The 26,041-nt window shown below is 41.0% G+C and overlaps 2 protein-coding genes across 3 annotated transcripts in view; one reads left to right on the top strand and one right to left on the bottom strand.

Annotated features, from left to right (window-relative positions):
* Positions 1-2,090, bottom strand: part of DZIP1 (DAZ interacting zinc finger protein 1) — a 39,763-nt gene extending 37,673 nt beyond the window's left edge. For both annotated transcript variants that reach the window (XM_056498186.1, XM_056498197.1), the window contains exon 1: positions 1,154-2,090. The gene's annotated coding sequence lies outside the window, so the exon portion shown is untranslated. The remainder of the gene's footprint in view (positions 1-1,153) is intronic.
* A 2,680-nt stretch (positions 2,091-4,770) lies between these two features.
* DNAJC3 (DnaJ heat shock protein family (Hsp40) member C3) overlaps positions 4,771-26,041 on the top strand; it is a 31,922-nt gene continuing 10,651 nt past the window's right edge. The window contains exons 1-7 of the mRNA XM_056484928.1: positions 4,771-7,466; positions 13,302-13,412; positions 16,431-16,555; positions 17,569-17,643; positions 23,252-23,404; positions 24,703-24,884; positions 25,695-25,814. Coding sequence (XP_056340903.1) covers positions 6,857-7,466; positions 13,302-13,412; positions 16,431-16,555; positions 17,569-17,643; positions 23,252-23,404; positions 24,703-24,884; positions 25,695-25,814 — 1,376 coding nt within the window. The 5' untranslated portion in view covers positions 4,771-6,856. The remainder of the gene's footprint in view (positions 7,467-13,301; positions 13,413-16,430; positions 16,556-17,568; positions 17,644-23,251; positions 23,405-24,702; positions 24,885-25,694; positions 25,815-26,041) is intronic.

The following is a 26,041-nucleotide window of genomic DNA, read 5'->3' on the forward strand; positions in this document are numbered from 1 at the left end:
TGCATTTAGTATATAAATACACTTACATTTGTAAGCAGTTAGATCTTTTAAAATGCTCAAATGCTAACTACTGTCCAAAACGCTCATGCCTCAGATTCTTTAAAACACCTTGAAAAACAAGTATTTTAATATTTTTTCTAATCAAAGGAATTGTTAAATTACACATAATGAAATCTAACTCCCAAAGATCTAAGCCAATATCTGCCCCATTTATTTGACATAGGAGAAATTTCTTTGCACAAAAACCATGTGAATTTTGAAAGCTACCACTTTGTGTGTCAAGCAGGACCCTGAAAAAGCACACATTAAATAAGGGCCTTTCACTGACAGATGCATGGGTTTAACTAGAAAAAAATAACCAAACATTATTTAAAGCCAACAAAGTAAACCACGCCTGAGGGTAGCTTATTCTCCTCAACAAATGTACTTAGTCAGGAATATCCATACAGATTTGCATGCTGTTCCAACTAAATCTGCTTTAACTGAACGTGAGCTTGCAGCAATACATCAGCTACGCATCATCTAATGGTTTTTGTTGGAAGGCACCTTAAAGACCATCTAGTCCCAACCAGCTGCCACGGGCAGGGACCAGGACTAGAAGACCAGGTCACTCAAAGCCCATCCAACCTGCCCTGAACACTCCAGGGATGGGAGGGGCAACACGAAGTTGAGAAGAGGCACAAGCCGCCCAGGCATCTCGAAGGAGATAGAAAAAGTACGGACTGATGGAGGCGGCCCTTTTCGACCTTTCTTCCCTTTCTTCCTGCCGGATTTACTGTATTCTGGGAGCTGTGCCCATGAGGAATTTAGAGTCACCATCCACCCACGAGGCCCCCTCGGTCAGAGGTGGCCCCGCCTGCTCCCCCGGCCACCCTCCCCCGCGGCACGAGGGAAAAGCGGCGCTTCCCCGCGGCGGTGTCCGCGGGCCCGGCCCGGACCCGGCGCATCGGGAGGCGGCCGAGCACGGCCGGGCCTGCGGGAGGCCTGAGCCGCGCTCCATCTGCCTGCCAAAACCTCCGGCTCCGCTTCGGAGCGCGGCCGCCTCGCCGCTCCCTCCCGCCGGCCCCAGGGGAGAGGCCCCGCCGGGCTCTGCCTCCCGCCACCCTCCTGCGCCTCCTGGGGGTGGGGGGGACAGGGAGACCCCTGCGCTCACCTCGGGCTGCAGCTCCGCGGGTCTCGGCGGGCGCCGCAGGGCGCGGAGGGGCGGCGGGGCTGCGGCCGCTCCCGCCCGGCCGTTACCGGCGGTGCCGCGGCTGCTGCGCCCCCCGGGCTCCGCCGGGCCCGTCCCGCGCCGGCCCCCTGCCCCGAGGCCGCGGCGGCGGCTGCGGAGGGGTCGGTGGCCGCGGCAGGCGAGAGCTCCCCCCTGCTCGCCGATTCCCGCTCCTTGAAAATCTGCCCGGCAGATGTTGATGCCCAGGCGGGATGTCCTTTGTCTTGGTCCGGTCCCGAGCCTCTCCGACCGAGAAGCAGCCTTTTCTCTCCCTTTTTGTTTAATGCACGGGAAGTTACAGCAAGCTTTGGACAGGCTGCCTTTGGAAATTCTAGGCGCGTCTTGCCACGCAGACACCGAATTCGACACGCTTAAACCTGTGGAGCAGCGAACTTCCCAGCGGGATGGAGAGTCCCCGCCGGCGCGGGGCGGGCGGCCCGGCAGGGCAGCGGTGGGGCGGGGGCAGGAGCCCGCCTGCCCACTGAGATGGATGAGGGATTCGGGGGCTTCAGGAACCCTCCTGCCTACCGGGATGGATGGAGGGTCTTGAGGAGCTGCTGGATCCCATCTGCCCGCCGAGCTAGAGCGGGGTCTCGGGATCTGCAGCACTCTGCCTGCCCATGGAGCTGGAAAGGGGTTTGTGGGCTGCAGACGCCCGCCTGCCTGCCGAGCTGGAGGGAAGCCCGAGGGACCGAGAACGTAGTGATAATCTCCAACGGGAGGTTTGGTTCTTTCATGAGTTTCCTGATGTATGCAGGAAAACACCATGTTCCAGTACAAGGATAAGGCCGGGAGTATGCTTTCCTGCAGGTATCTTAAACGAAGTAATGTCAGGTGAAGTTGTAATTTTCAATGAAAATATGTATTGTATCATGCAGATAGAATCATTCCAACAGCTACAGATTACGTCAGATCCTTCTGATTTTATTCCTCTTCCCTGTAAGAGTTTTGAATTGTGTTTTCTCTATTATAAATGCTGTGCAGCCTTTGTGGCCACAAGGAAGGTTCCATACAGTGTGCATTTAATATAATTTATGCTGGCAAATTCAGTGATGGAGGTAATAATTAGACATTTACAACACCTAATCTTCATTTAGGTATTCCATTTGGCCAGGGATATACACCACTGTGTTTTCCAAAGTGCACAACCTTACTGAGACACAAACTTACCTTACTGAACCATGAAAATCTGTTGTGACAGTGTAGATGTGGGCACATATGCTGTGAACACAAGCTTTAAGAGGTAATCATTCAGGTGCTTCAGTTTTTGGTGCTCCATGGGTACCTTAGCATGCTCCAGTCACTAATGGGTGTTCAATACAGAGGATCAAGCTGAAGGAAAACCTGAACAAATATCAAATGTGGATATCCAGTTCTCAGTACTAGTGACTTTTGCTTCTGCAGATCTGCATCTCTTGTGCTACTAAAGCAGGCATTGCCAGAGAAAAATGCTTTATGAAGACTTCAGTTTGGTAAACCTTAATTAAGAGAGGACTTTGAAAACCTGCAGTATGACAGTCACAGCCTCTGTGGGTCAGGACTAGAGGCAAATATGTAATACAAGTTGATGAGTACTTTATGGGAATGGTTGGAGCACTCAGAGAGCAAGATGCACAATTGCAGTCCCTTGAGTGCCCAAGAAATTTTATACTCCATGACCTTAGGGTGCCCGAATGGCAACACCACAGTCTGCTCAGCATGCCTTCTAAGGATCTCTCTAACAATGAAAGTGGGTTTTAGATCAAAGTTAATGCTAGCAGTGTGAGAAAATGCTGGAAATGGTCTTTAGTTGATGAGGGGAGTAATATATGAAGTGTGCAGAAATATGGATTTTGGTTGCTTATTCTAGTATCTGTTTAATACAAAATACAAAAGCAGGCTTTGGATGACAGCTATAACCAAGATTTTTATGCTGAAGGGGTAGCTCTCACCCTGTCATTCTTTCACTTTTAATTTGTTCCAGAGCTTGATTAATCTTTAATTACTAGCTGTAAGTGGTACAGCCTCACTTGGCAAGGGTGGGTATTCTTTAACCCACATTAGTGCCGAGTTCTACCCTTATATATCTTGGTGACAAAAGTAATCTCCAAAAACAAGTGTGGATTTACTAGGAGAGGACCAAAAGCATTTGCAAGGTATTTGTGAGGCTCATAGAGGGTACCTGCAACTGGATAACACCAAAATGAGAGTACTTGGATTGTGGGGTGAAATACAGTGACATCTTGGCAATGGCTATTTGGGAAATATCCTGAGTAGCAGGGGCACTGGGCACTGAAGGAGGCTGGACAGGGACAGCCAGGCCTGGCAGTGCCCTCAGAGCACTGATGCACCAAGTAAAAAAGTTAGTGGTGTATTTTGTGGTATGAAGGAGGACTACTCATGTAGTACAAGATGTTTTAATTTGAGAGGACAATGGAAAAACTGTCTTGAGAACTGAGAAATAGACTCTTCGGTAACCTCTCTCCTACAACACTCTCAGAGTGAGGCATACAAGTAATCATTAACTCTGGTGGAAAGTTGACTTCACCAGAATGTTGCAAGTATAATAACAAGTCTAGCCAGATTCTTAGTTTATTTAATTTTTTCCTTCCTGTCCGTTCCCACCACGGCACATTTTTCAATTTTCAAGCAGGCAGCTGTGTGGTGCTTAGTTGCTGGCTGGGGTTAAATTGTGACAAATACCTGTAATACTTCCATTTGTTCAAACTTTCCACCACTCAGTTTACCTGAGGAAATAATTTATATATTTTTATCACAGGAAAACAAAATATTTAAAAGAATGGTAGAATGAACCACTCTCCTGACCCTTTTGTGTCACCTACTTAATACCAACTAATGCCACCAGCCACAATTAAGCAATTTGAATAGAAGCTGCACTATGTAATTTAATACATTTTATTTTCAAGTTTGGGTGCTTCAGACTCTTTGCAAATTAAATCTTTTTTATCTTCAAATATAACAGTTTCTCTTAAAAGTTTCTCTTCATGTAACAAGTCTAGCTGGATTTTACTGAGATGGCCAGTCCATTTATCTTCCTTTCTTCCAAACTCAGAGAGAATTCAACTTAACTATAGAGAAATGTCTGCAAAGACACTGAAACCATTGATGCAATTGCAGCAATAGAAAGGTCACACAAGCAAGTACATGGATTTTAACACTTAACTCTAGATGAATTTTTAATGGCATATGTTAGATATTTGGTCTTTTTCTAACAACTACATTGCACTTTTTCACTGACATGGTTATAATACCCTGTGGTTGGGTGGGTAAAAGAGGATGCTAGATGGAACCACAGACTAATGTCTTACATGAACTTGTAAAACTCTGCATGAGGGATGTTCTATTGCCAGTGGCTTGAATGAATAATGTCTTGAGAGATGGAGACATCCACTTAGGAAGGAAGAATAAGGAGGTATCTGCTAGAGCAGGTAGAGGTAAGGCTGCACACATACACACTCTAAATTCTGGTTATAGTGCTTGGAAGCGCAAGCTTTGCTTGTTTGGTGTTTTAGCAGACATAAAGAACAAACACCTTCAGTGATGGCACAGCATTTTGTCAATGGTATATTTCATAGTTTGTAAACACAGAGATATTCAAGAGAAACAAAACAGCTTACTGGTATCACAGGGGTTTGAAACTTGGAGTGGAGCTGAGAAAAATATATGCAATTAATGATAGGTAAACCAAAACCAGTTCCAGGAAAATCAAAACTAGTTATGCAAATAGACTGAAGTTCAGAAATTTCTTCAATCAAGAAATAGGAAGAGTTCATTAATGTTAATGTTTTTCATAAAATTTCAAAATAAAATTCTTTACTTCAGAAAAATAATAGTATCTCAATATTTGAAGCATTATTTTTTTACTTTCAGAGTAGCATTTTAATTGAAACATATTCTATGCTCTAAAAATAAGATACATGTTTTAATATGGCATGTTTTCATGAATTAAATATTTTGCTCCATTGACCTAGAAAAGACTGGACACTCACACTCCCTTTCAAGTCCAATGACAAAGATCAGCTTTTCCAAGTGCAAGTTTAGAACACGTAAATTAAGTTCTTGTGCTGATCTGTGGGTTGTAGGAGCCTTTCTGTTTCCATGTATAGTAAAGGAACCCAGATAAAGGAACTTCCCCACAGCCCTCTCCTGTGAACACCAACCCAAATGTGAAATTACCAAAAGATGAGCCTACTACACAAACAAGAATCCCATGTTAAGCAGTTGTACACTACCATTTCATGTAGATCCATCTCAGCTAAGTTTCTGACAGGAATGTACATAGCTGAGAATAAAAACAAGGTACAAGGACTGAGAGACCTCTTACAAGAAGCAGTCCTGAGAATACCATCTCTGTGCTATCATCCTCTCTCACCTCCTCCTTTATTTTCATACTAGACTGTGCATGATACACAACAGTCTGCTACATTGCTTCTATATTCTTCCTGGATCAGGAAACTTGTTAAGGTGGTTTAGGAATCAAGATTATTAACGAAACTGTATCTATCAATTGTATCACCAAGCATACCAAGGTCCTCCACAGATATGTCTCCACCAAATGACACCTGTTTCAGTTCACTGTCTCTGAAGCAATGAGTAGTTTCAGGAGTCATTCCTTGCTAATTGCCGCCCTCTGATGTTACTATATATTACCAGCAGCAGCTCGGGAACAATTCCTTAGCTTTCTGTCTTTCCAGTACTCTGAAATTAGAGTAGTCTTTGTCATCCACCCTTTCATGCCAGATTCAAGACTTCTGAAGGAGCATGTTTCTGAAACCAGCCTAATTTTTATGAATCCCTTTGAAATTATTTTTGTATTTCAGCTATATTGCTTTGCAGACCATCACCAGCCAGGCAGGGGAGGTGATTGTTCCACTCTGCTCTGCAGTGGTGTGGCCTCGCCTCGAATATTGTGTGCAGTTTTGAGTGCAACAATAGAAGAAAGACATGAAGCTATTAGAGGGTGTCCAAAGGAAGGCCATGGGGATGAAAAGCCTGGAGGGGAAGCCACATGAGGAGTGGCTGAGGTCACTTGGTCTGTTTAGCCTGGAGGAGACTGAGGGGAGACCTCTCTGCAGTCACAACTTCCTCATGCGGGGAAGAGGAGAGGCAGGCACTCTTCTCTGCTCTGTGGTGACAGTGACAGGACTGAGAGAATGACCCCAAGTTATGTCAGAGGAGGTTTGGGGTGGATATTAGAAAAAGGTTCTTCACCCAGAGGCTGGTTGGGCACTGGAACAGGCTTCCCAGGGCAGTAGTCACAGCACCAGCCTGGCAGAGTTCAAGAAGTGTTTGGACAGTGCTCTCAGGCACATGGTGTGACTCTTGGGGATGCCCTGTGCAGGGCCAGGAGCTGGACTCAACGATCCTGATGGATCTCTCCTAACTCAGGAAATTCTGTGCTTCTGTGGTAAGGCAAGACTGTATTTCTCAATCCGATTTTCATCCTCTGCAATTCTCTGGGCAAATCGTTAACTACTCACTCTACTCTACTACCACTCACTCTACTGATGCTCGCTCTAGGGATGTGAAGATGAGCAGGGCGGGAGCGGGCAAAGAGACAGGAGATGAAACGCAGACGCAGACAAGCACACGCCCCGTGTGCCTGTCAGCGGGCGGCGCGGGGCGGCGCGGGGCGGGGCGCCGCCAATGTTCAGTGAGGGCGCGGGGCCGCCATCTGTGCTGAAGGCCCGTGCCGGCCGTGCCGCCATGTTCAGTGAGGGCGCGGGGCCGCCATCTGTGCTGAGGGCCCGTGGCGGCCGCGCCGCCATGTTCAGTGAGGGCGCGGGGCCGCCATCTGTGCTGAGGGCCCGTGGCGGCCGCGCCGCCATGTTCAGTGAGGGCGCGGGGCCGCCATCTGTGCTGAGGGCCCGTGGCGGCCGCGCCGCCATGTTCAGTGAGGGCGCGGGGCCGCCATCTATGCTGAGGGCCCGTGGCGGCCGCGCCGCCATGTTCAGTGAGGGCGCGGCGCCGGGGCGGGACTGGCGCGGCGGGGCCGGGCGCGCTCGCGCCGCTCCCTCACGTCCGGCGGCGCGCGGCAGGCAGGGGCGGGCGCGCGCGGCGCGGCCAATCAGCGTCGCCCACGACCCTCCCCGGAGGTGCTGGAGCCGCCGCTCGGTTGGGCCCGGCCCGGAGCCGCCACTGTCGGGACGGGGGGCGGTGACGGACGAGGAGGAGATGGTGTCTCCCGCTGCCTCTGCCGGGCGCCTGGGCTCCGCGCTGCCCTTCCTGCTCGTGCTCCTCGACCTGCAGTACCAGGGTGAGCCGGGCCGGGTTCGTGTGGGGGTGTGTTGCGAGGGGGGCTGTACCGCGGCCCGCCGGGGTTGGGCCTCGGCCGTGGCGGCTGGTGGCCCTCCCTCCCTCCGTCCCTCCTGCTGGGGCTGCGCGCTGTCCGCCATGGCGGCGGGGCACAACACCCCACACCCCCCGCCTCCCCCAGCCCGTGTCGTCTTGAGGGGGGAATATTTCGGGAAAGGGTGCGAGGAGGGAGGTACAGCGCTGCCACCTCATCGCTCGGGGCTGTGGCGAAGGGTGCGTAAGGAGGGCACGGCCGCTGCCGGTGACCTGTTGGGGTTGGTCGGAGTTCCTAGTTGGAGGTGCTGCTGTGTGCGCCTCTCGCTCCCGGCCTGCTCACGGACGGGCTGGGGCTGCCGCCAGCCTCTGCCAGGCCTGGGGTGCCCTGGTGTCCTCGAGTGCAGCCGTGTGACAGCTTTGGCCGTTCAGTGCTGGCCGTGAATCTCTCGCTCCTCTGTGGATTTTGTGTGGCTCCGAAGTTCAAAGGCTTCTCCAGTTGCCCTTCTCAGCCACAGCCGGTATTCGTACCATACTTAGAGATTGGCTGAGGCTTTTGATGGTTGCGTTGAATTAGTTTTGTTTTTGTTTTGTTGTTATGGTTTCTGTTGGTTTTTTGGTTTGGATTTTTTTTTTCACCTCTCGCCATTAATATTTGAAATTCAGCTTATCTGTGCTTTGTGCAGCTTGTTTGCTTTCACAATACACTGCCAGCAACACCTGTGTAGACAGACTTTTATTCACAGGCCTCTGTTAAGTTTCTAACTCTGCTATAGAATGGTGGTTACAGTCAGGGTTTCACCTGAGGGATATTCTTTACCTGCCAATGGCAGATGGAAGTGGAGCTGAAGCTGTCAATAGTCCGAAAAAGTGTATGGGCTTAAGGAAAATATAGGTTAGCATTAAAAATTCAGTCGATACACTAAATTATAGTTCTGCTGGCCAGGTGGCAACAGGAACATACTGTGGCAAACAGTATGTGGTTCATACCCTGCATTAGACCATGTACTATGCCTTAGACCATGTCAAAATGCCTTTTTCAAAATATGCATTCTAGTAGTGTTAGAAGACAAATAGTAATTTTTGTCAGAGTATGCTGGTTTTTTCCCCCCACCCCGTGAGATTGTGGCAGTGGTGCTCCTATTGAGGATTCTTTATTTAGAGTTGCCAGCCTGTTTCAGGTGTGTGGTTTAATGGCTATTTGGGCTTACCACATTTCCTAATTTGGGGGACATTGTCTTAACTTCAGTTAATAAAGATGTCAAGTACAGTAATAGAATGAGAAGTGGTAGTACTGGATCTTATTTACTGAATTCACTAGCTTCTTAGTTTGTGAGTTAATTTTTCAGAATGTGTAGTTAGAGAATTTTTTTGAGATTTTTTTTTTCCCCCATAAATATTACTGGTCTTTGAGCTCAAAGGTGTTCATAGTTAAATTTAAATTTGTATCTTGGTATCTTGATGATAGAAGTCTGCCTTGTGTCATCTGATTCATGAATCTGGAAGAGTCATTCTGTATTAACTTTATATCTCACAGTTGATGTCAATGATTAGTATTTATATCTGGCTGGTAAATATACTCATTAAAAACATTTTTGATTCCTCCTTTTCACCCCAATTTGTGATTAATTTGGCACAGATCCTCTTTTGGGAAGATTCATTCTTCATTGCTATTTGTCCACACTAATCACAACAAAAAGAGGTTACTGAGGAGGAATAAAGGAGTGCTGTTCATTTTCCCCCTCTCTTTCCTCCTAGCAGAAGAAAGGAAATGTAATATGGGGAAGAATCAATGGGCTCTGAATATACAGAGCTCAGTTAGTTACTGTCAAGACCACAAGCATTAAGTGTTTCTTTTCCTCCCCTCACCTTTTGTTTGTCCCACCTAAGGTGTTTTTTTTTTTTTTTTTGTTTGTTTTGTTTTGTTTTGTTTTGTTTTGTTTTGTTTTGTTTTGTTTTTGTTTTTTTTTTTTGCCCCAAATAGCAAAGGCTACTTGAGGGCGGGCGTTTTTTGTCTGCCAGTCTTTGCTGTATTTAGCAAGTTCCTCTGCAAATGGAAGGAGGGAAAACTTGATGGGTGGAAGTTACATATACCTCAACTGGATACTCTGAGGCTCCTTCGAAACCTCAGAAGTGTTGCTTCTAAAACTGTCGGTGCTTGTCCACATCTTACTTAGCTCAATGTGGGTCTTGAAAATCATGTTAGCAAATATACCTAAAGCCAAGACCAAACTGTTTAAAAATAGCAGCAAACTTAAGATTCAGGGTCATTCTGATAAAAAACATGTTGCAAAAGCAGGATCTCCCACTCTCCTGACAGGATAAAGCTGACAAGATTAAGCTCCTCTGTGAGAGAAAAATAAAGGTTTGGATGAATGCAGTTAAGATTAGTGACATGCATGCTGCTTCTTTATCATTGTAACAACTGGTTTTGGTACACAGTAGGAACTAATTCTGTTTATTTTTGTAATCTTGTTACTCAGCTTGGGAACAAGAATTAGAAAAAAGTAGGTGGAAATTCTGTGGGGGAAGACAGGAGCCTGTAGACAAATGTAACATCTTGAAACTGTTTTCAAGTTGCAGGACTTTCTTGAGTTCCTTGCAATGTGAATGGGACCGATTATGCAAGGATATAGTTGAAGTCTGTAGACTTGGGTATCTACATATTAGCACCAATTATCCTAATAAAACCAAAATGCTACCAGGAGGTTATAATTTATTTGCAGTGAGTGTATTTAACTGGAAAAGCAGGTTAGCTGCACCTGCTTTCTTCCTGCACCTTTTGATTGTTGTCCATTGAGTTGTCAGGATTAGTACCAATTATCTGAGAATAGTTTGAGGGTTTGTGTTTGTTTGGTTTTTTTTGTGTTGGTTTGACTTTTTTGTTTTTTTTTGACTCTTAGACTCTTTCCCTGGTGCAAAGATTTACAGGCTCTGAATTTATCCAGAATATTTGACTTGATTTAACAGCTGGGCTCATGTGTGTGGCTGTTTGAGGCCCAGGGTGAACATTTAACATTTAGGCAGTCTTTAGAAATGATATTAAAATTAAAATGTATTAAAGTTTTTAAAAATAAATGGTAAGCTTGTGTATTTCTTGGGTAAATTTCGTTTCTTGGTGGAGCTTGCAGAGCTTCTTCAACTGGGCCTGTGGTGTCCAACTCACCAATGTGTATCTGTTGGAAAGAGCTCTGTGGAGTGGGGTTTGATGGATTTTTTTGCTCCAGATGCAGTTTAGTTCTTAGGTTCATTCCCAGACCAAAGAGTACATAGGTACCCAAATAGGTTGCAGAGAATTTGAGTCCTTGGACTCTTGTGCTTCTGTTATCAGTTTTCAGACGTTTTCTGTGGGCTGCTTTATTTAGAGTAATTGTTTGCCTACAGCCAGAAAATGAATAAGCAATAGATTTCTGTGAATAAACAGCCCAGCTGTCAGGTCAGTGCAGAGTGAATAGTTATGGTGAATGTTACTTTTCATCATGGTTAGGTTGATGATGTAGACTGCTCCTGGAGATTCATGCACCAGTTTATGATGTTCAGCATCTTGCAGAGCCAAGTTTAATGTATGGTTTAATGTATGCTAAGTATAATTAGTCTCATTCTACAGGGAATCTTCAGGACTTCACAATATGCTTCTTTATTTATCCATGTTGCCCCTGCTTTTGTTACTTGTTTGCTAGCAGTGGGCACTTTTCTAATTTGGTTTATTAATTATCTTCATTATTTTCAAGGAAAAAGATGGCTCTTCCACCCAAAGTATTATGTAACTCTGAAACTGCACTGAACACAACATGTTTGAAAGACACCAAATTGTGTAGATATATCTTACTGTGGAAAAATATATTCTCGGAGCTCTCCTGATGTGACTGAATGTAAAACAAGCATGCTTGAGACTGTGGGAATGGAATGCCATATTTGGGTAGATGCAAGGTTCTTCAAAGAGTAATTTATGGCCCAATTCTAGGATACCACTCCAAACTGACAAGTTTTGAAAGATTTCAGGTATTTGTGTGTGGGAAAACACAGGACAAATGAAACTTGAGTTTTGAATTGGTATTAGGTCATGTTATATACTGCAGTCTGTTTATAGTTTGATACTTGCTTTACTGCTAGCATACTACCAAAGTCAGGCAAATTTGTGGTGAGGTATTTTTTTCCAGTTCTGAGTTTTTCATTGTGTTTCCAATGCTTACTCATTTTAAAGGACACTGGACTACTTGATGATTGAAGCTTTAAGCAAAGCAGAATGAACAAGGAAGAATGTCCTTTTTTGCTGCAAGTTGGACATTTGCATAAAATGGGAATACATTTTTTACATACCCAGAATTGACTTTAAAATGTATCATTTAGTAAGATCCTCAAATAAGAATTATTTATCATGTTGGCAATTTTAACTCCATCTACTTCAACAAAAAATATTCACTGGCAATTTCAGACTTCATGCAGTAATTTCCATTAGTAAAAAAAATGTTTTTCTATCATTGTTCTAAAACAAATAATTGAGTTGAAGCCCTTGAATCCAGCTTGCTGAATTATTGTCTGTCTTTTAGCAGATAGAACTTTCTCTCATGGATGCAGAGGGGATTTTGTTCATTTTTAGTATAGACAGCTCAAGGATTTTCTTCAAATGCAGAATTAAAAGAATTATAAGCTGTATAATAGAGTAGAAAAGAAAAATTAAATTAAGATCCCATGTGTTGAGAGCTCCTACATCTAAAATAATGATGATTTGGTGATAAGAAAATACTGTTCATTCATTACAAATACATTGTTGTTTAACCACCTTTCAGTGTGAGAAGTTTGGATATACTTTCCAATCAGTTGTACTGTAACATTTTTATTTGGATTCTAAGAAACAACTTTGAAGTTCTTTGGCATTTTTATATTTAAAATGCCTATCTGAATCAGCTCAGTGCAAAATCTGAGTGAAATAAGTTATAAATCTATGGGTTTTAACGTAATGTGCTTATTCAGGATTTCAGTATGTTACTTTGCTTAAATTTTTCTAGTGTGAAAGTTTTTTAATAGTCATAAGCTGGTGGGCAATTTGTAGTGAAATTCTGCCCTGAAGACTGCAGGAAGCATGAAAAAGCTGTTGCTGAGTTGATACATGTAAAGCATGTACTTGCACTTGAGTGCTCATTTCTCCTCAACAGTAGTCTTTTCCTGTTGTTTGAGCAGCAGCAGTTTATTAGGTTTAAACTCAAAACTGGCACTTCAAAGACTTACCACTTTAGTGTGGTTTTTGTGCTACTAGTTAAAGGGAAAAGGATTGTAATTGTCTGCAAAAACTTGCAGTCCTGTAGAAGTTTGCCCTTGAAATTATGAAGATGAGTAGTGCAGTGGATGAGAAGCCAATCTCTTAAGTAGCCAAAAGTTCTCGGTTAAGTACTATGTTACCATAAGGGTCATGAATTTTAACTTGGAGCCTTTGTGTAATTGCTGCATGTGTGTGTTACAAGTGCTTTCCAGATTCTTCTGAAATTGAAAGTCAGAGTATGTTACTGAATGTGTAGATGTGTATTCAGTGTCTTGTCACAATGGGGTGCAAAGCAGAGTCTTGTGTGCTTTGACACATTCTAATTGGGACATGCTATGAGGTTATTAGGCTGCAGGTTCTTCACAGAATCTCAGAATTCCTTAGGTTTGAAAAGACCTCTGAGATTACCTGAAGTGCAAGAAGATGTGACTTCTGCCTCTATCAATAATGGTTTATTACATGTATTGTATTATCACTGTATGTGTTTGTTATAATCAAACTGGTCTATAATTTAATGCCCTGATCTTTTTTGTTTTCTTTAAGGAGCTGAATGTGGAATAAATGCAGAAGTAGAAAAACAACTTGAAATGGGGAAGAAATTATTGGCTGCTGGACAGCTGGCAGATGCTTTGTCTCACTTTCATGCGGCCATAGGTGCGTATCTCAGGGAGGTAACTCTTGTACTGAAATACCTTTGGGTGAATTTTTCCCACTTTTTGGTTCATTAAATATCATGTTTTTTTGCAAATTGCATTCCATGAGTCTCAGAAGTTGGGGTATCTTTATACAGCAGTTTGGACAGAAGCCAACAGAGATGCGGTAGAATATTTATGCTTTGGTTTTGATAAAAGAAAACTGTTATATTAACTACACGATACATAAATGTGTAAGTCACTGTTGTTCTAGAAGCTAGCTATATGAAAGGAATTATAATTGCCTCTGATATTATTTGATGATGTATTCCCTGTCTGTCTAATCCCATCAAGATCAGGTTTCGTCTTTATGATGTTTTTCAAAGTATGAGTATGTCTTTGAAAGGCTGACTTTATCCATGCTTTCTCCTATCTAGTGCTATAAAAACCTCAATGTTTAAAATAGTTGCGCTCTTTCTTCTTTTTTTTCTCTTAATTAAATCTTGAAGTAGGTGATATCTCAGTGAAACTGATGCTGCAAGTTTCAGATACTGAATTGGCAGCGGAGAGCAAAATTGTCCTCTTGTAGTCAGCCAGTGAATTCTTTCTTGTTTGGTGTTTTGCATTTTTAACAAACGGAGAAGTTAAATGTTTGCTTTTAAGAACTTTAAAGCAACTTAGTGGATTAAAATCCTTTAATTGAAGCATAGAGACAGCACCAGTAAAGAGCATTAACGGTACAGTTAGTGTCAGTTAACAGTTAATGTCCATTAACAATGCAGTTTCTTAATTGCGTGGTTTGGTTTTAAGTTGTTGGACTTTGTTATAGGTGTACAAGTGCATTTTTTCCTCTATGAAAAGCATATTACTAAGATGTTATACATTGATGAGTTGTACTATTTTTTATTTATGCCTTTATTTTTTTATTTATGCCTTGGTTTAATAGTGAGATGTAAATGAAACATTGGTTGTTTCTGAGTTATTAATATTTTCTTTGCATTCTCAAAGATCAATTTCCCTTACACAAAGAGAATGGAGAACACAACTTCTCTTTTTTTTTTTTTTGCTATGGATGCTCCTTGTTCCACCTAGATGCAGTCTGTTACTCCTTTGGTTTGTGTGTTGCTGCCAACAACATCTGTGTGATCTGTGCACAGTTAGTGCTGCAGCGTGATTTTTTCCTTTATTATTGGTTGGCAAACTTGAACTTGGATTTGATGAGGAGACCAGTTCAGTGTGTGGCTGTGCGGTTCCTGGTGATGCTGTAGAGGCAGCAGTGGTGTGAGGTGCCTGCCTGGGTGAACCCACTGCTTTGCCAGCTGCGCTCAGCAGCTTGTAGAAATATGGTGTGACCATATCAGTTGTGATCCTTTGGGATTCTTAGTTGGCTGCTGATTTTAGCCTGATTGCCTCATTTACATCAGACTTCTTCTTTGGATTTTTCCTTTTTTAGAAGATTTTAAGCATGGTTTGTCATCTGTGCTTGTGAGGAGGTAAGAATTCTTTCCTGGCTGTATCGCATTGTAGACGGTGAGGTAAATAGATCTTTGTCTTGCCTCAGCCAGTCTATTTTTTTTCCCCAAACATCTAAAATAGAAGAAGAATACTGTCCGTATTACCTCTCTTCAGTTAAATTTTCAACTCTTTCTTCAATCCCAGCTTATGCCCTCTGTCTGGGTAAGTGTCAGTTGCTGTTCGTTACTGTTGGAGTACTGAGGCAAAACCATCTGTCAGATAATCATCTGGTTCTGGAATTGCTTTCTACGTTAGCTCTTTCCTACCTTTCATCCTTTGTGTATTAATAAAGTTCTTTAATTTCAGCTGCTGATTTGTACCCAGTCTACACATTTAGGACTCAATGCAGCTTTTTTTTTTTTTTTTAAGGGTAGTAGCAGGTGAATTTATTTTATGTTTATAATCTGACACACAAAGAGGCATACAGCATGGGAGTTCCTATTAAATTTCAGCTCTGGAGATCAGCATTTTCGCAACCAAGATACTGTAGTGGAAGAGAGCAGATAGCTTTCTCAGTGAGAACTGAACTAGTGTTTTGTTAGTGGAGGTGGCCAGCTATGAAACTTGGTTGCTGATCATAAGATTTTTGGTGGTGCTATTTCTTCCATTTATTTTTAAATTCAACTTTAACCTCAAATGATGTGAGGGAAAAAAATACTCCTTCTGTTCTTCAGATATGGATGTCCCCTGTCTGCAAATTCTGGATTGATTATTAAGTTTTTAATAGCATAGTAAAAGGTTTCTTATCTTCCAGCATTGGGTGGTTTTGGTGGTTACTTTTCTTTGAGAGCCCACAGTAACTGTCACCTGTTTCTGTGAAGTATTGTATAGAGAAGAATGAGAAGAATATTATTCTTGTTTTCCGAGCCTGATGTTTGCCTCTTGTACAGGTATATGTGCTAGCTTGGAGAGTGTTAAAATCACTGGATCTTGGAATTTTGACCAGGAGACAACATGAAGTGTGTGGGCCCTGAAGTTAGCCTTCATGTTTTGATATGTGTGTGCATTTTTCTGCTGCTGAGAGGAAATGTTGGTGCCTACTTTATTAGTAAAGAAAGAAGTTGCTGATATTTCAATGAACTATATAAAGAGTTTGTGTTTGTGTTGACATTGCACTAACGCTAGTAATTTTGGGAATATTTCCATTTATCTGATACAGCAATCAGCACCTGGGCTGGGTAATGATGAATTAATGTGCTTTCAAATATAGGCCTGCAGTTGGAAGTAAAGCATTAGTACATAGAGGCTGTTCTCCCATATAAAGCTGAAGAACACATACTTATTTGACCTTCACTCTCAATTATTTTCCATTTACTGTATTTCTGTAATCTTTATTGTTAAATAATTAAACTGCATAGAAAATACTGCTTGCATGATATTGCAAATTTTATGTCTTATTAATGTATACCATTATTTCCAGTGGCTTAAAAGTCGCATGATCTATTTTTAGTCATTACAGTTCCACTGTACCAGAAATTTCAGTGGCTTTGAGATAGTATTCTGATTACTGTTTGTTCATTTGCAGAGGGAGACTCTGAGAACTACATTGCTTATTACAGAAGAGCCACAGTGTACTTAGCCATGGGCAAATCTAAAGCAGCAATTCGCGATTTAAGTAAAGTGGTTGAATTAAAGCAGGACTTCACATCAGTAAGTATTACTGAATTGAAGATTGTTCAAGTGTAAAGAAAAAAACTGCTTCAAAGAACGTTTGGGTTTTTTTTCAGACTTTGCTTGACAGGAATAGAGAATGCATTATCCCTCAGAGGGCTTTAAAGTGGATAAAATAATAGCAATGGTGTATGTGCCTTAATTTGCAACTATGCTGAGTACAGTCTAGACAGTTACTTGAACAACTACTAGTTTTACTAAGTTAATGGATTTGTACTAAACACTTCTTTCACTCATGGTTATTCTGTTATTCACCAAGGCTTTGCCATTTTGGACAGGGAGAAGAGAGCACATAAATGTCTCTGGAGTTTTTTTCTCTTAATTGGCATTTGAGTTATCTGTTTTCCACAGGAACTGTCCTAATCTCACTACATTCTTGTGTGACTGTTACAAGTTCTGATTTGCTTACCCCTTTCTTGATTCTATGTACTGTATGGAGACTGGCTCACTAGTTGGAAACTTATGATGGAGTCCTCTCCAACTGCTTCTCTCGCCTCCATTTTTTGTGGGCAGTGGCATGTCCTGTATAGCTGACAATAAAGGAGCAAGTGTTAAATCCACTGTTGTATGAAAATATTATAAATTGAAGTCTTCTTGACTTGACATTGACTTGTCTTTTTACGTAGCTTCTATTACTGTGAGAGTTTAATGAAATAATTAAATGTAGGAATTGTTTATTGTTTATTATTTCTGCTATTTACTTAATCTGTAAGCAGTTATAATCAGGAAAGTGGTGTAAAGTCACATTCACTTTGATTTGTGAAACTTTTCAAATGAGTTCTTTCCATAAAAATTTTCTGCATTTTGTCTCTCAGTTCTGGTGCAGAGCAGTCCTTTGCCTTTAAAGAGGCCTAATAAGAACATCATTAAATCAAAAAGACAAAGAATGGGTGTCATGATCTTTGTTTCAGCTTGTTAACCATACTAAAATGAAGCTTGTGTTCATACTTTACTCAGTTCCCATTTGTAAATAAAAAGTTGTTTGATTTCAGGCCAGATTACAGAGAGGACACTTACTGCTTAAGCAAGGAAAATTTGATGAAGCAGAGGATGACTTCAAAAATGTGGTAAGTTGGAGACAAGTGTTGAACTACATCACTACTTCTAAGGTTGGGTTCTGAGCCAAGGTCACATCTGAACTCTGAGGGTCTATACAGTATATGGTATCTAGGCCTGAGTTTCTTTTTTGTTCTTTGCAGGCGTAGTAGCTAAGCAACTTTGTATGAAGAAATGACCAATGAAGTTGCAGTATAGTGATGCAGATAAAATGGGGTGTTGCCTGAAACAATGGAGCACTTTGGAAAGTCTTTTTTGTGTGTGCCTGGCACTTCATGATCTCTTCTTATTGATAGCTGTATTAGGGAGCAGCCTTCATTCAGAAAAATGTGATGTGGGACTCAAATTATAGAGTTGAGCTCTAGTTTAATCAGTATATTGTTGTTTCCCTGGGAAATCACTGGGGCATCATGGATTAACCTTTGCAGGTTCCTATCTCTTTCTACCAGTTCCAAAAGAATTGTTGGCTCTTAATTTAGTCAGTGAGCAGATAAATCAGTACATTTCAGTGGCATCCCTCTCTGTCTCCTAATCTACAGTGTTTTCCATCTTTATGAATGTCTTGACAGTACTTTCTCTCCATGATCAGGAGTTGTGCTGTTTCCATATACATGTAGTTGGATATTAGCCACTTAAAACTCACTTGGGCTATTTTTAGTTTTGATGGGTGTTTTGTGCATTTCAGGCCTGTTCTGCAAAGGTAAGCTGATCTATCTCCAGAAAAAGAAGCCCTCAGAGAATGTGAATCTGTTTTTTTTTTCTACTGGACAAAATCTGTAAATATGAGTATAAATAAGATACATTATTCATTCTTGCTTGCCCTTCAAGGGTTGCTAGTTTGAACAGCTGGCATGTCCCTTAAGCCAAAACAAGGGGAATTTGCAATGTAACAGGTGGCGTCTTGTTGGCTTTCTTTGAAGAGAGTGATGAGAAAAGTTGTGTGGTGCAGATTGCAGATGTTTAATGGTAGTCTTACTAGTGAATGTGGATGACAAAAACCAGAGTGTATGCTCTGCAGGACAGCTGCGAGGAATGGCTCTTGCAGGTAGAAATGCACCAGGCAGTTCTTGTGTTTGTAGCAATGCTCCAGCAGCGTATTCTGAAGTTCAAGTAACAGCAGTACCTCTGGCTGCTTCTTCCTCAGTAAGTTTCTTAGGAGTTTGTGGATTGATAGCAGTGCAGCCCTGCTATCTGCAGATGTGGGAGAGAGTAGTTCAGCTGGGATTAACTGAGGACACAGTTGCTGCAGTAGCAATTACGCACTGCCAGTGTTGATTGTGAGTCTGTGTGCGCATCTCTTTGCAGTTGCTGTTTCTTGAAGTATTGCTTAATGCTGCATATAGAATTGTTTCTTCAGTCAACTGTCAAGTATCTTTCCCTATTGCCAAGCCTGCTGCAAATATTTAGTTGCTGCCTTCGGTCAGTCAAATAGTTTCAGTACTCAATCAGGCTTTAAGTCTGAAGTAGAGCAGTTTCTTTGCAGAGGCTAATTTATGAAAATAGCATATTAGTCCTCAATCTGACTTCCATTTTTCTTTGTTCTGTGAACAGTATTGTCTCTGTACTTAGAGAGCTGTCCAGTGGTCTGTTTTGAAGAGCATAATTTCCAGTTAAGCACAGCGTATTCAAGCAAAATGAGTAAATACTAAAGTAGTAATTTTGTAATAGGTTAAATTATTCATATGGGGAGTGGATTAAATTGTGCTACATGCCTTGAAATCTTTATCTAGAATACCTGTTTCTTTGAGAGATTTCCCTTATTTTCTAAATCTTTCAAATTTGCCATCCCTTCTCTTGTAGTCATGTTCCTTAAAAGGGATCTCAACAGTTTAGGAGATGCAGTCATTTTTGAGGGAGAGAAAGCAAGAAAAATTCAGCCCATATGAATGGAGGGAAGGATGACAGGTAAACTTTCCCAGCTTGTAAGACCAATGGCTTTGTATAGAACTTAAAAAAACCATTGTAACTATTATTCATACATAACGGTAAACCTATCCTTTAATGTGTACTCATGAAAAGAAAAGAAAATTCATGTCCTCAAATTCTTTCTATATAATTTCATAGTATCAGTGAAAAGTTTAATGGTGAGCACTCTAAATATATTTTAATGATTGATTGTTAAGCATTTTCTCTGTATATTCCTGCCCTCTATGGCATATCAATACTGACTGTCTTGTGAGGCAGTGCTAGTGTGAGAGCAGGCAGTGGAAATGCCTAGCTGCAAAGGATGCAGTATTCCTTTTTGGGAGCAGAGTCTCTTGAGATTCCAGCCTTCATGTGTTATTTTTAGCTAGTTTTTTGTTGTTGTTGTTGTTGTTGTTGTTTTTTTTTTTTTTTTTTTTTTTTTTACTGTACTTTCCTGTTGGCTGAAATTAGTCGTGAGGTTTAGATAAGAGGGTATGATTCAGACTTATGCCTTCACATATCAAGCAATACTGCATTTCTAAAAACTTCTCCATTTGGCCAACAGATGAGTCAAGCTGATTGAATTTGTTTACATGGGTCAGGTTTTCCACATGAAACAAGGAGTAAGCAGAATTCCTTTGGTGATTTTGTTGCTCGTGCTATATGAATAGTAATTATTTCTCTGCTACAACTTCGGTGTTGTGTTCATGTGCTTTAATATCAAGTTCCTTTTGTTTGGTTTATTGATTTCTGATTAATAGAAGTCAGCAGGACAGGTCTGTGGATGCATCAACACTCATGTCCAGGGCCTTAAGCCATGAAAGCCCTGGAATGTTTATTTTATCTGTAAGCATTTTTACTGAAAATAAAAGGGATATTGGCATGCTTTAGTTGATGGAAGGCCTTCTGGAAAGGTGACAAAAGCAATGCAAATCCTGGGAGCCCTGATTGTGTGCCTTGCAGTGTTGTTAGTGACTCTGCTAATGTTCTAGAGAAAATGCATTTGAGTTTGTGAATTCTATAGAAAGTACAGAATAAGAGCAGAACTTCTGCCTTGTCTATTGGAAAGTGAGGAAAGGACTAAATTGTTATATTTCTTTGAATTTCTAGTCTTTTTTAAGACTGACTGTAATGCTCACAGTTGCAATTTATTGCAATAAATACTGTAAATTGAGGTGTCCTAATACACAATTCTGTCTGCCTTGGAAGAGCAAACCACTTCAAAGCTCGACATTGAAGGTGCTGCTTCCAGCTCCACTAGATGTCAGCCAAGACCAAGTGACTGAGCTCTGTACATCTGCAAAATTGCTTTCTCATCTAAACCCTTGCCTGTTGCAAAATATATTGGACACCAGCTTTCCATGGTTGGTTGGTATGAGTAATAATACTGTTTTGGATGTAGGTGGGAGAAGCCATTTTATGGCTCTGTAAGTTAATCAAATTAGGTTAAGTTACTAGGCAATCAAAACTGGGTGTTTGAGGCTCTGTTAACCACATCAGAGTAACATAGAGTTTTCCAAATACATTTGTCTGGTACAGTGATCATTTGTAGCTTCCTAGTTAAAAAATAAAAGGTATTTAAATATTTCCTTGTTTTTTATCCCCTCCCCCCCCGTCTGTCTCTCATTATAGCTGTGTTACCTGATATATTACCAAGGCAGGGCTTTTCTCTGTGCACTGGCCTTGAGTGCATGGATGTCTTGATTTTAGATACCATAAACCATGGAGGTTCTCTCAGTTCCCTTCAGGCTGTTTTTCACAATCTGTATGAACAGGCTTCTTTTTGCTTCAGTTAACATTACTGATTTGAGCATCATAGAAATATGCTAATTACTTAGTAAGAGCTTATTAGTGTGTATTTTCATCATACTGTAGCACACAAACACTTCTGTTTGAATGATACCTTGAAAAATTTCCGTCTTTAACTGGACATGTTGTGCTACCTAAAATTACCTAAGATGATTCGCTCAAATGGTCTTGAATACTACTGGACTTGCCTCCATGATTGTAATGTTGCTTTTCATATTCCACTGACATTTTCTCCAAATATATTGCATGAAACATACCATGAGTCTAAGAACTGCGGTGTTATCTGAGTTTGTATGGAAGCCTAAAGCTCATCCATACCAAAGGCTCTTAATTTTTAAGAGGAAAATGCTGAGAGATTAAGGAAGAAATCAAACAAGTCAGCTGGAACTGAAGAGTCAGAATTTCAGGGAGTTTTGTAGACTTGGTAGTTTTTAAAATTACAGATGCAGAAATTTGTCTCTGCTACAGGCTCCTGATTTTAGGGAGAGAGTGGATGCACAGCATCAAGGGCTTACAGGCAGAGTTCTAACTGGAAGGAAAGCTTTATGATACATATGTTGGGAATCAGCCTACAAAGAAAGAAAACTCTTCGATCACGTTCCTCTCCTCCTGCTGAAAGATGGTGAAGGCAATAAAGGAGGATTTTGAGGTCTAAGTACAACTTAGTCTTTGCCAGTTAAAATGAAAAACTGCATGAGGTTAAAAAAGATTTATAAAGAGGAATTGAAGACAAAGTGTGGGACCTGTGCATGATTTTGATGTACCATTTAGGCGTTTCCCTTTGATATAGTCAAGTCTTAAAACCAGGGGAAATTCTGGTAAAGGACTTCTGAGGGATGAAGCTGAATTACATTAGAGATATAAGCACAAAATACATGTGTTTTGAGAACTTACTGATGAGAAAAAGGGAAGAAGACACTTCAAGATAAATGGGGAAAGAAAAAAAGTATTGGATGCCTTTGAGTGACTTTTAGTTCACATTCTATGTATGGAATGCAAGATGATGCAAGTTTTTAAATAAAAACAAAATAAGGGCATGCTGATCTGTCCCTTTTAAACTTTGAAAGTCATTCTGATCAGCAATAAGTGTGAAGCTTCTTTCAAGCTACAGTAATGTTACAAATTCCATGGGTTTGCAGGGGAATGGCTGAGAATCTTTTTGGCCATGTCTATCTTCCTGGGTGATAGTCAAGTTGCTTGAAAGATCTTTTTCTAAATTTTCTTTAAAAATATAAACCTGCCTGAGTGAAAAGGGCAAGTACAATGTAACAACTTCTGCTTGCTCAGAGAGAGGGGTTAGAGAAATGAAGAGTCCTTGTAGACAAAAACCTTAGACTTTAAAACATAGTTGTTTAAAACTATGTAAGAAACAGAATGCATGACTGCCTAGCTGGGCCTTTTCCCTGGCTGTAGCCACTCTTTCTGGGGAAGATACAAGAAATACAACTTTCACAGAAACAGCTGTCTGGAACATGTTTCATTTATTTCTGTCATGAAGTTATAAATATCTATAGTGCTAAAAGTTAGAGATGCACTTATACCACGTGGTTACACTGTCTACTGCTGCTGAGGAATCCAGTGTTTAACAACTGACAGCAGAGGTGAATTAATTGGGTTACAGAGAGGTCTGCAACATCCAGCAGGTAATGGGAGACAGTGGCTGTTGTGTCCAGTGGTGATTGATGAAGCGTGAAGAATTGGATTTCTCTGACTTCTGACATCTTGTACTGTATCTCAAAATGTTTCTTTCTTCTGAAGTTCAGAGGTAGAAATGCTTCCAATGGAGTTTTGAAACTAATTTTGCTTTATTTGCATCTTTAGTCAGTTCTCCATGATCTGATTCTTAATGGGACTGAAAGAGATCCTTGAACAAGCATTTAAGTCTCTCCTTGTTCATGTTTGCAGCTCAAATCCAATCCTAGCAATAATGAGGAAAAAGAAGCCCAGACTCAGCTGACAAAATCTGATGAGCTGCAGCGCCTACATTCACAAGCATTATCTGCCTACCAGCAAGAGGATTACAAAGCTGCTATTTCTCTTCTTGATGAAATCTTGGCAGTAAGTGTTAAGTCAAACGGTACTGTGAAAGGAAATAAGAGCTCCTGTCTGACATCTGTGTGTTTTTGTTTAATAGTTTCTTCTCTTATGCGAAAATAACTTCGGTGTAACCAGTTTCGTTTTGCTGAGCACTGTGGTCTGTAATGATCTTGGTGAGAAGAGAGAGCTGAGCACTAGCTGCAGAAGAAGTCAGAATAATAGTTTGTCTTAAAGATACTTCAGTGAAACCTCCATTACAGATAACTTTATTGATTATACTTTCCTGTTTTTCTACAATTTGGTATTCTTGGGGAAGCTGGGAAAAAGTTTTTCTGAAACCAGTGAATCTATGCCAAGTTAGAGGAGTTAGGGGTTTTTTAATCTGTTTTTTATTGCATATATGATGACAGTTTTTGTCTTTAGGAAATGAAGTAACAAAAGATAAAAACCCCCACAAAATTAAAAATTTAGACAGCTAGCTGAATTTTCAGTTTGTTCCTTAGATATCTGTATTTGTTCAGTCTTAATTGGTGTAGATAGCCCAATAGTGCAAATGTAAATAACTCAATCGTGTGGGAATTTTGTGTGTCATATAGAAATGTACTAGAAGATAGTTAACTGCTGTGACTCTGCTCATACACATTAGTGCTGTTGACTTGGAGTTTACAGCCTTGGAGCTTTGGTGACGAAACTGCCACAGTGTGGGAATTGGTTTATGGGGAGGCAATGTGGAAAAGCAGGAAAGCCTCCTCTAAAATGATAGTTTCCAAACAACTGATAAGACACAGATTTAATTCCCTAAACCAAATTTTGATTGGCAGTTCCTCATGAGTGATTAGTTTTGCCTTACTGTGACAATTTTACCTCTCTTTATGCTTAAAATCCAGATATTAAGGTCAAAATTGGTGGAGCTACATCTTATTCACAGGCTTCCTCCTAGAGGACAACCAACAGCTTGGTCCTTGCTGTTCATTACCTCTATTCTTTTGGGAAGATACAATAATTTATGATTCTGATATCCCTTTCTGGAGGCTCAACAGACTGTCCTCATTTAAGCAGTGCCAGTAGATTTAATTCATCTCTCTGCATGAGTTCATTGAATTATTTACAAAATTTTCAGGCCTTTGTTTTTCTATTTGGGCAGGTGCATCACAGCATCCACCAGGAAGCAGAGATGCTAATTTCATGAGCTCTGCATGGAGCTTGAACCTTATGCTATTGCAGTTGGCAAAGCGAAATTAAATGGGATTTTTGTTTTGGGGAGGAAAAGAAGTGAAGTGTTATGGACCAAAAACAAGCTTTAATTTTGATTTCTCAAGGTTTGTGTTTGGGATGCAGAGCTACGGGAACTTCGAGCAGAGTGTTATATAAAGGAAGGGGAACCAAGCAAAGCCATTAGTGACTTGAAAGCTGCTGCCAAATTAAAGAATGATAATACTGAAGCCTTCTATAAAATCAGCAGAATATATTATCAGCTGGGGGACCATGAATTATCTCTCAGGTAACTTTATTATTTTCTATAATCATTATAATTGAGACAGAAAAAAAAATTATATAGGTCATGATAAATCATGAAGTATGTCTTGTATGGAGTTTGAATGGAGAATCAACTGTGATCAAGATCATATAAAGCAAGTTCCTTTCTAGAAACTAAGGATTGGCAGTGAGGACACCTATGTTTATTCTTGGCAAGATCAGCCATCAATGGTTCCAGGCATCGTTTCCTTAAACAGAAGCCAGAGTCTCTGTCCTTTGGAGTCGCTTACAAGTGCTGTCTTCATTGTATTTCTCCTAGAAGGAAGAGCTTCTCTAAATTTCCTTTAGTGGAGCTTTTTTTTTGTAACCTTAAACCTCTATTGAAGTTAGGTGTAAGATGCAAACAGAAGATGTCTTAAGTTAAGGCTACAAGCTTAAGAATAAATAAAAAGTACGGGAGCGTCCAGGTATGAAGAGCTTGGGGTGCAGAGCTGTTTGCCTCTCATTCCTGCAGACAGTCCTGGATGACATTTTGATAATGCCTTATCCTTTTATTCATGTAGCATTTAATCTTTTGTGTGCTTGGCAACACTAAAGAATTAAAACTAAAGCCAGATATATATCCCTGTATGCTTTGGAAGACTCTTGTTTGTCTCACTTTATATTAATATTTGGATGAAGGGAGAGATTTGTGTAAGGAACTCAAGTGTTGTTGTGGACAGTTTATATATGCTGCATTGTGTCTCTAGGTAAAATTTCATAGTATGTGGTGACCTAGTTTTTTTGGTTGATTTTGTTTTTTTTTTCCCCCTTCTCCATACCTCCCTGTGAAAAGTGAGGTACGGGAATGTCTGAAACTGGACCAAGACCATAAGCAATGCTTCTCTCTCTATAAGCAAGTAAAGAAACTCAATAAGCAGATTGAGTCAGCGGAGCAATTCATCAGAGAAGGCAGGTGAGTATTCACTGCTATATTAAAGGGGAAAAAAATAGAAAAAACCCAGAGTTGAGGCATCAACTTACTGATGAAGAGCTGATTAAAGTGATGCTTTTTGCATGTGTCAGTTGAAGTGGGTACTGAGCAGAGCTCTCAAATTACAATCAAAATAAATATTGACTCGCATAGCAACTATTCTATTCTGATTCCTTCTGATGACACCGTGTGCCTTTTGCATACTTAAC

This window comes from Oenanthe melanoleuca, chromosome 1, assembly GCF_029582105.1.
Source record: "Oenanthe melanoleuca isolate GR-GAL-2019-014 chromosome 1, OMel1.0, whole genome shotgun sequence".
Lineage (NCBI taxonomy): Eukaryota > Metazoa > Chordata > Aves > Passeriformes > Muscicapidae > Oenanthe > Oenanthe melanoleuca.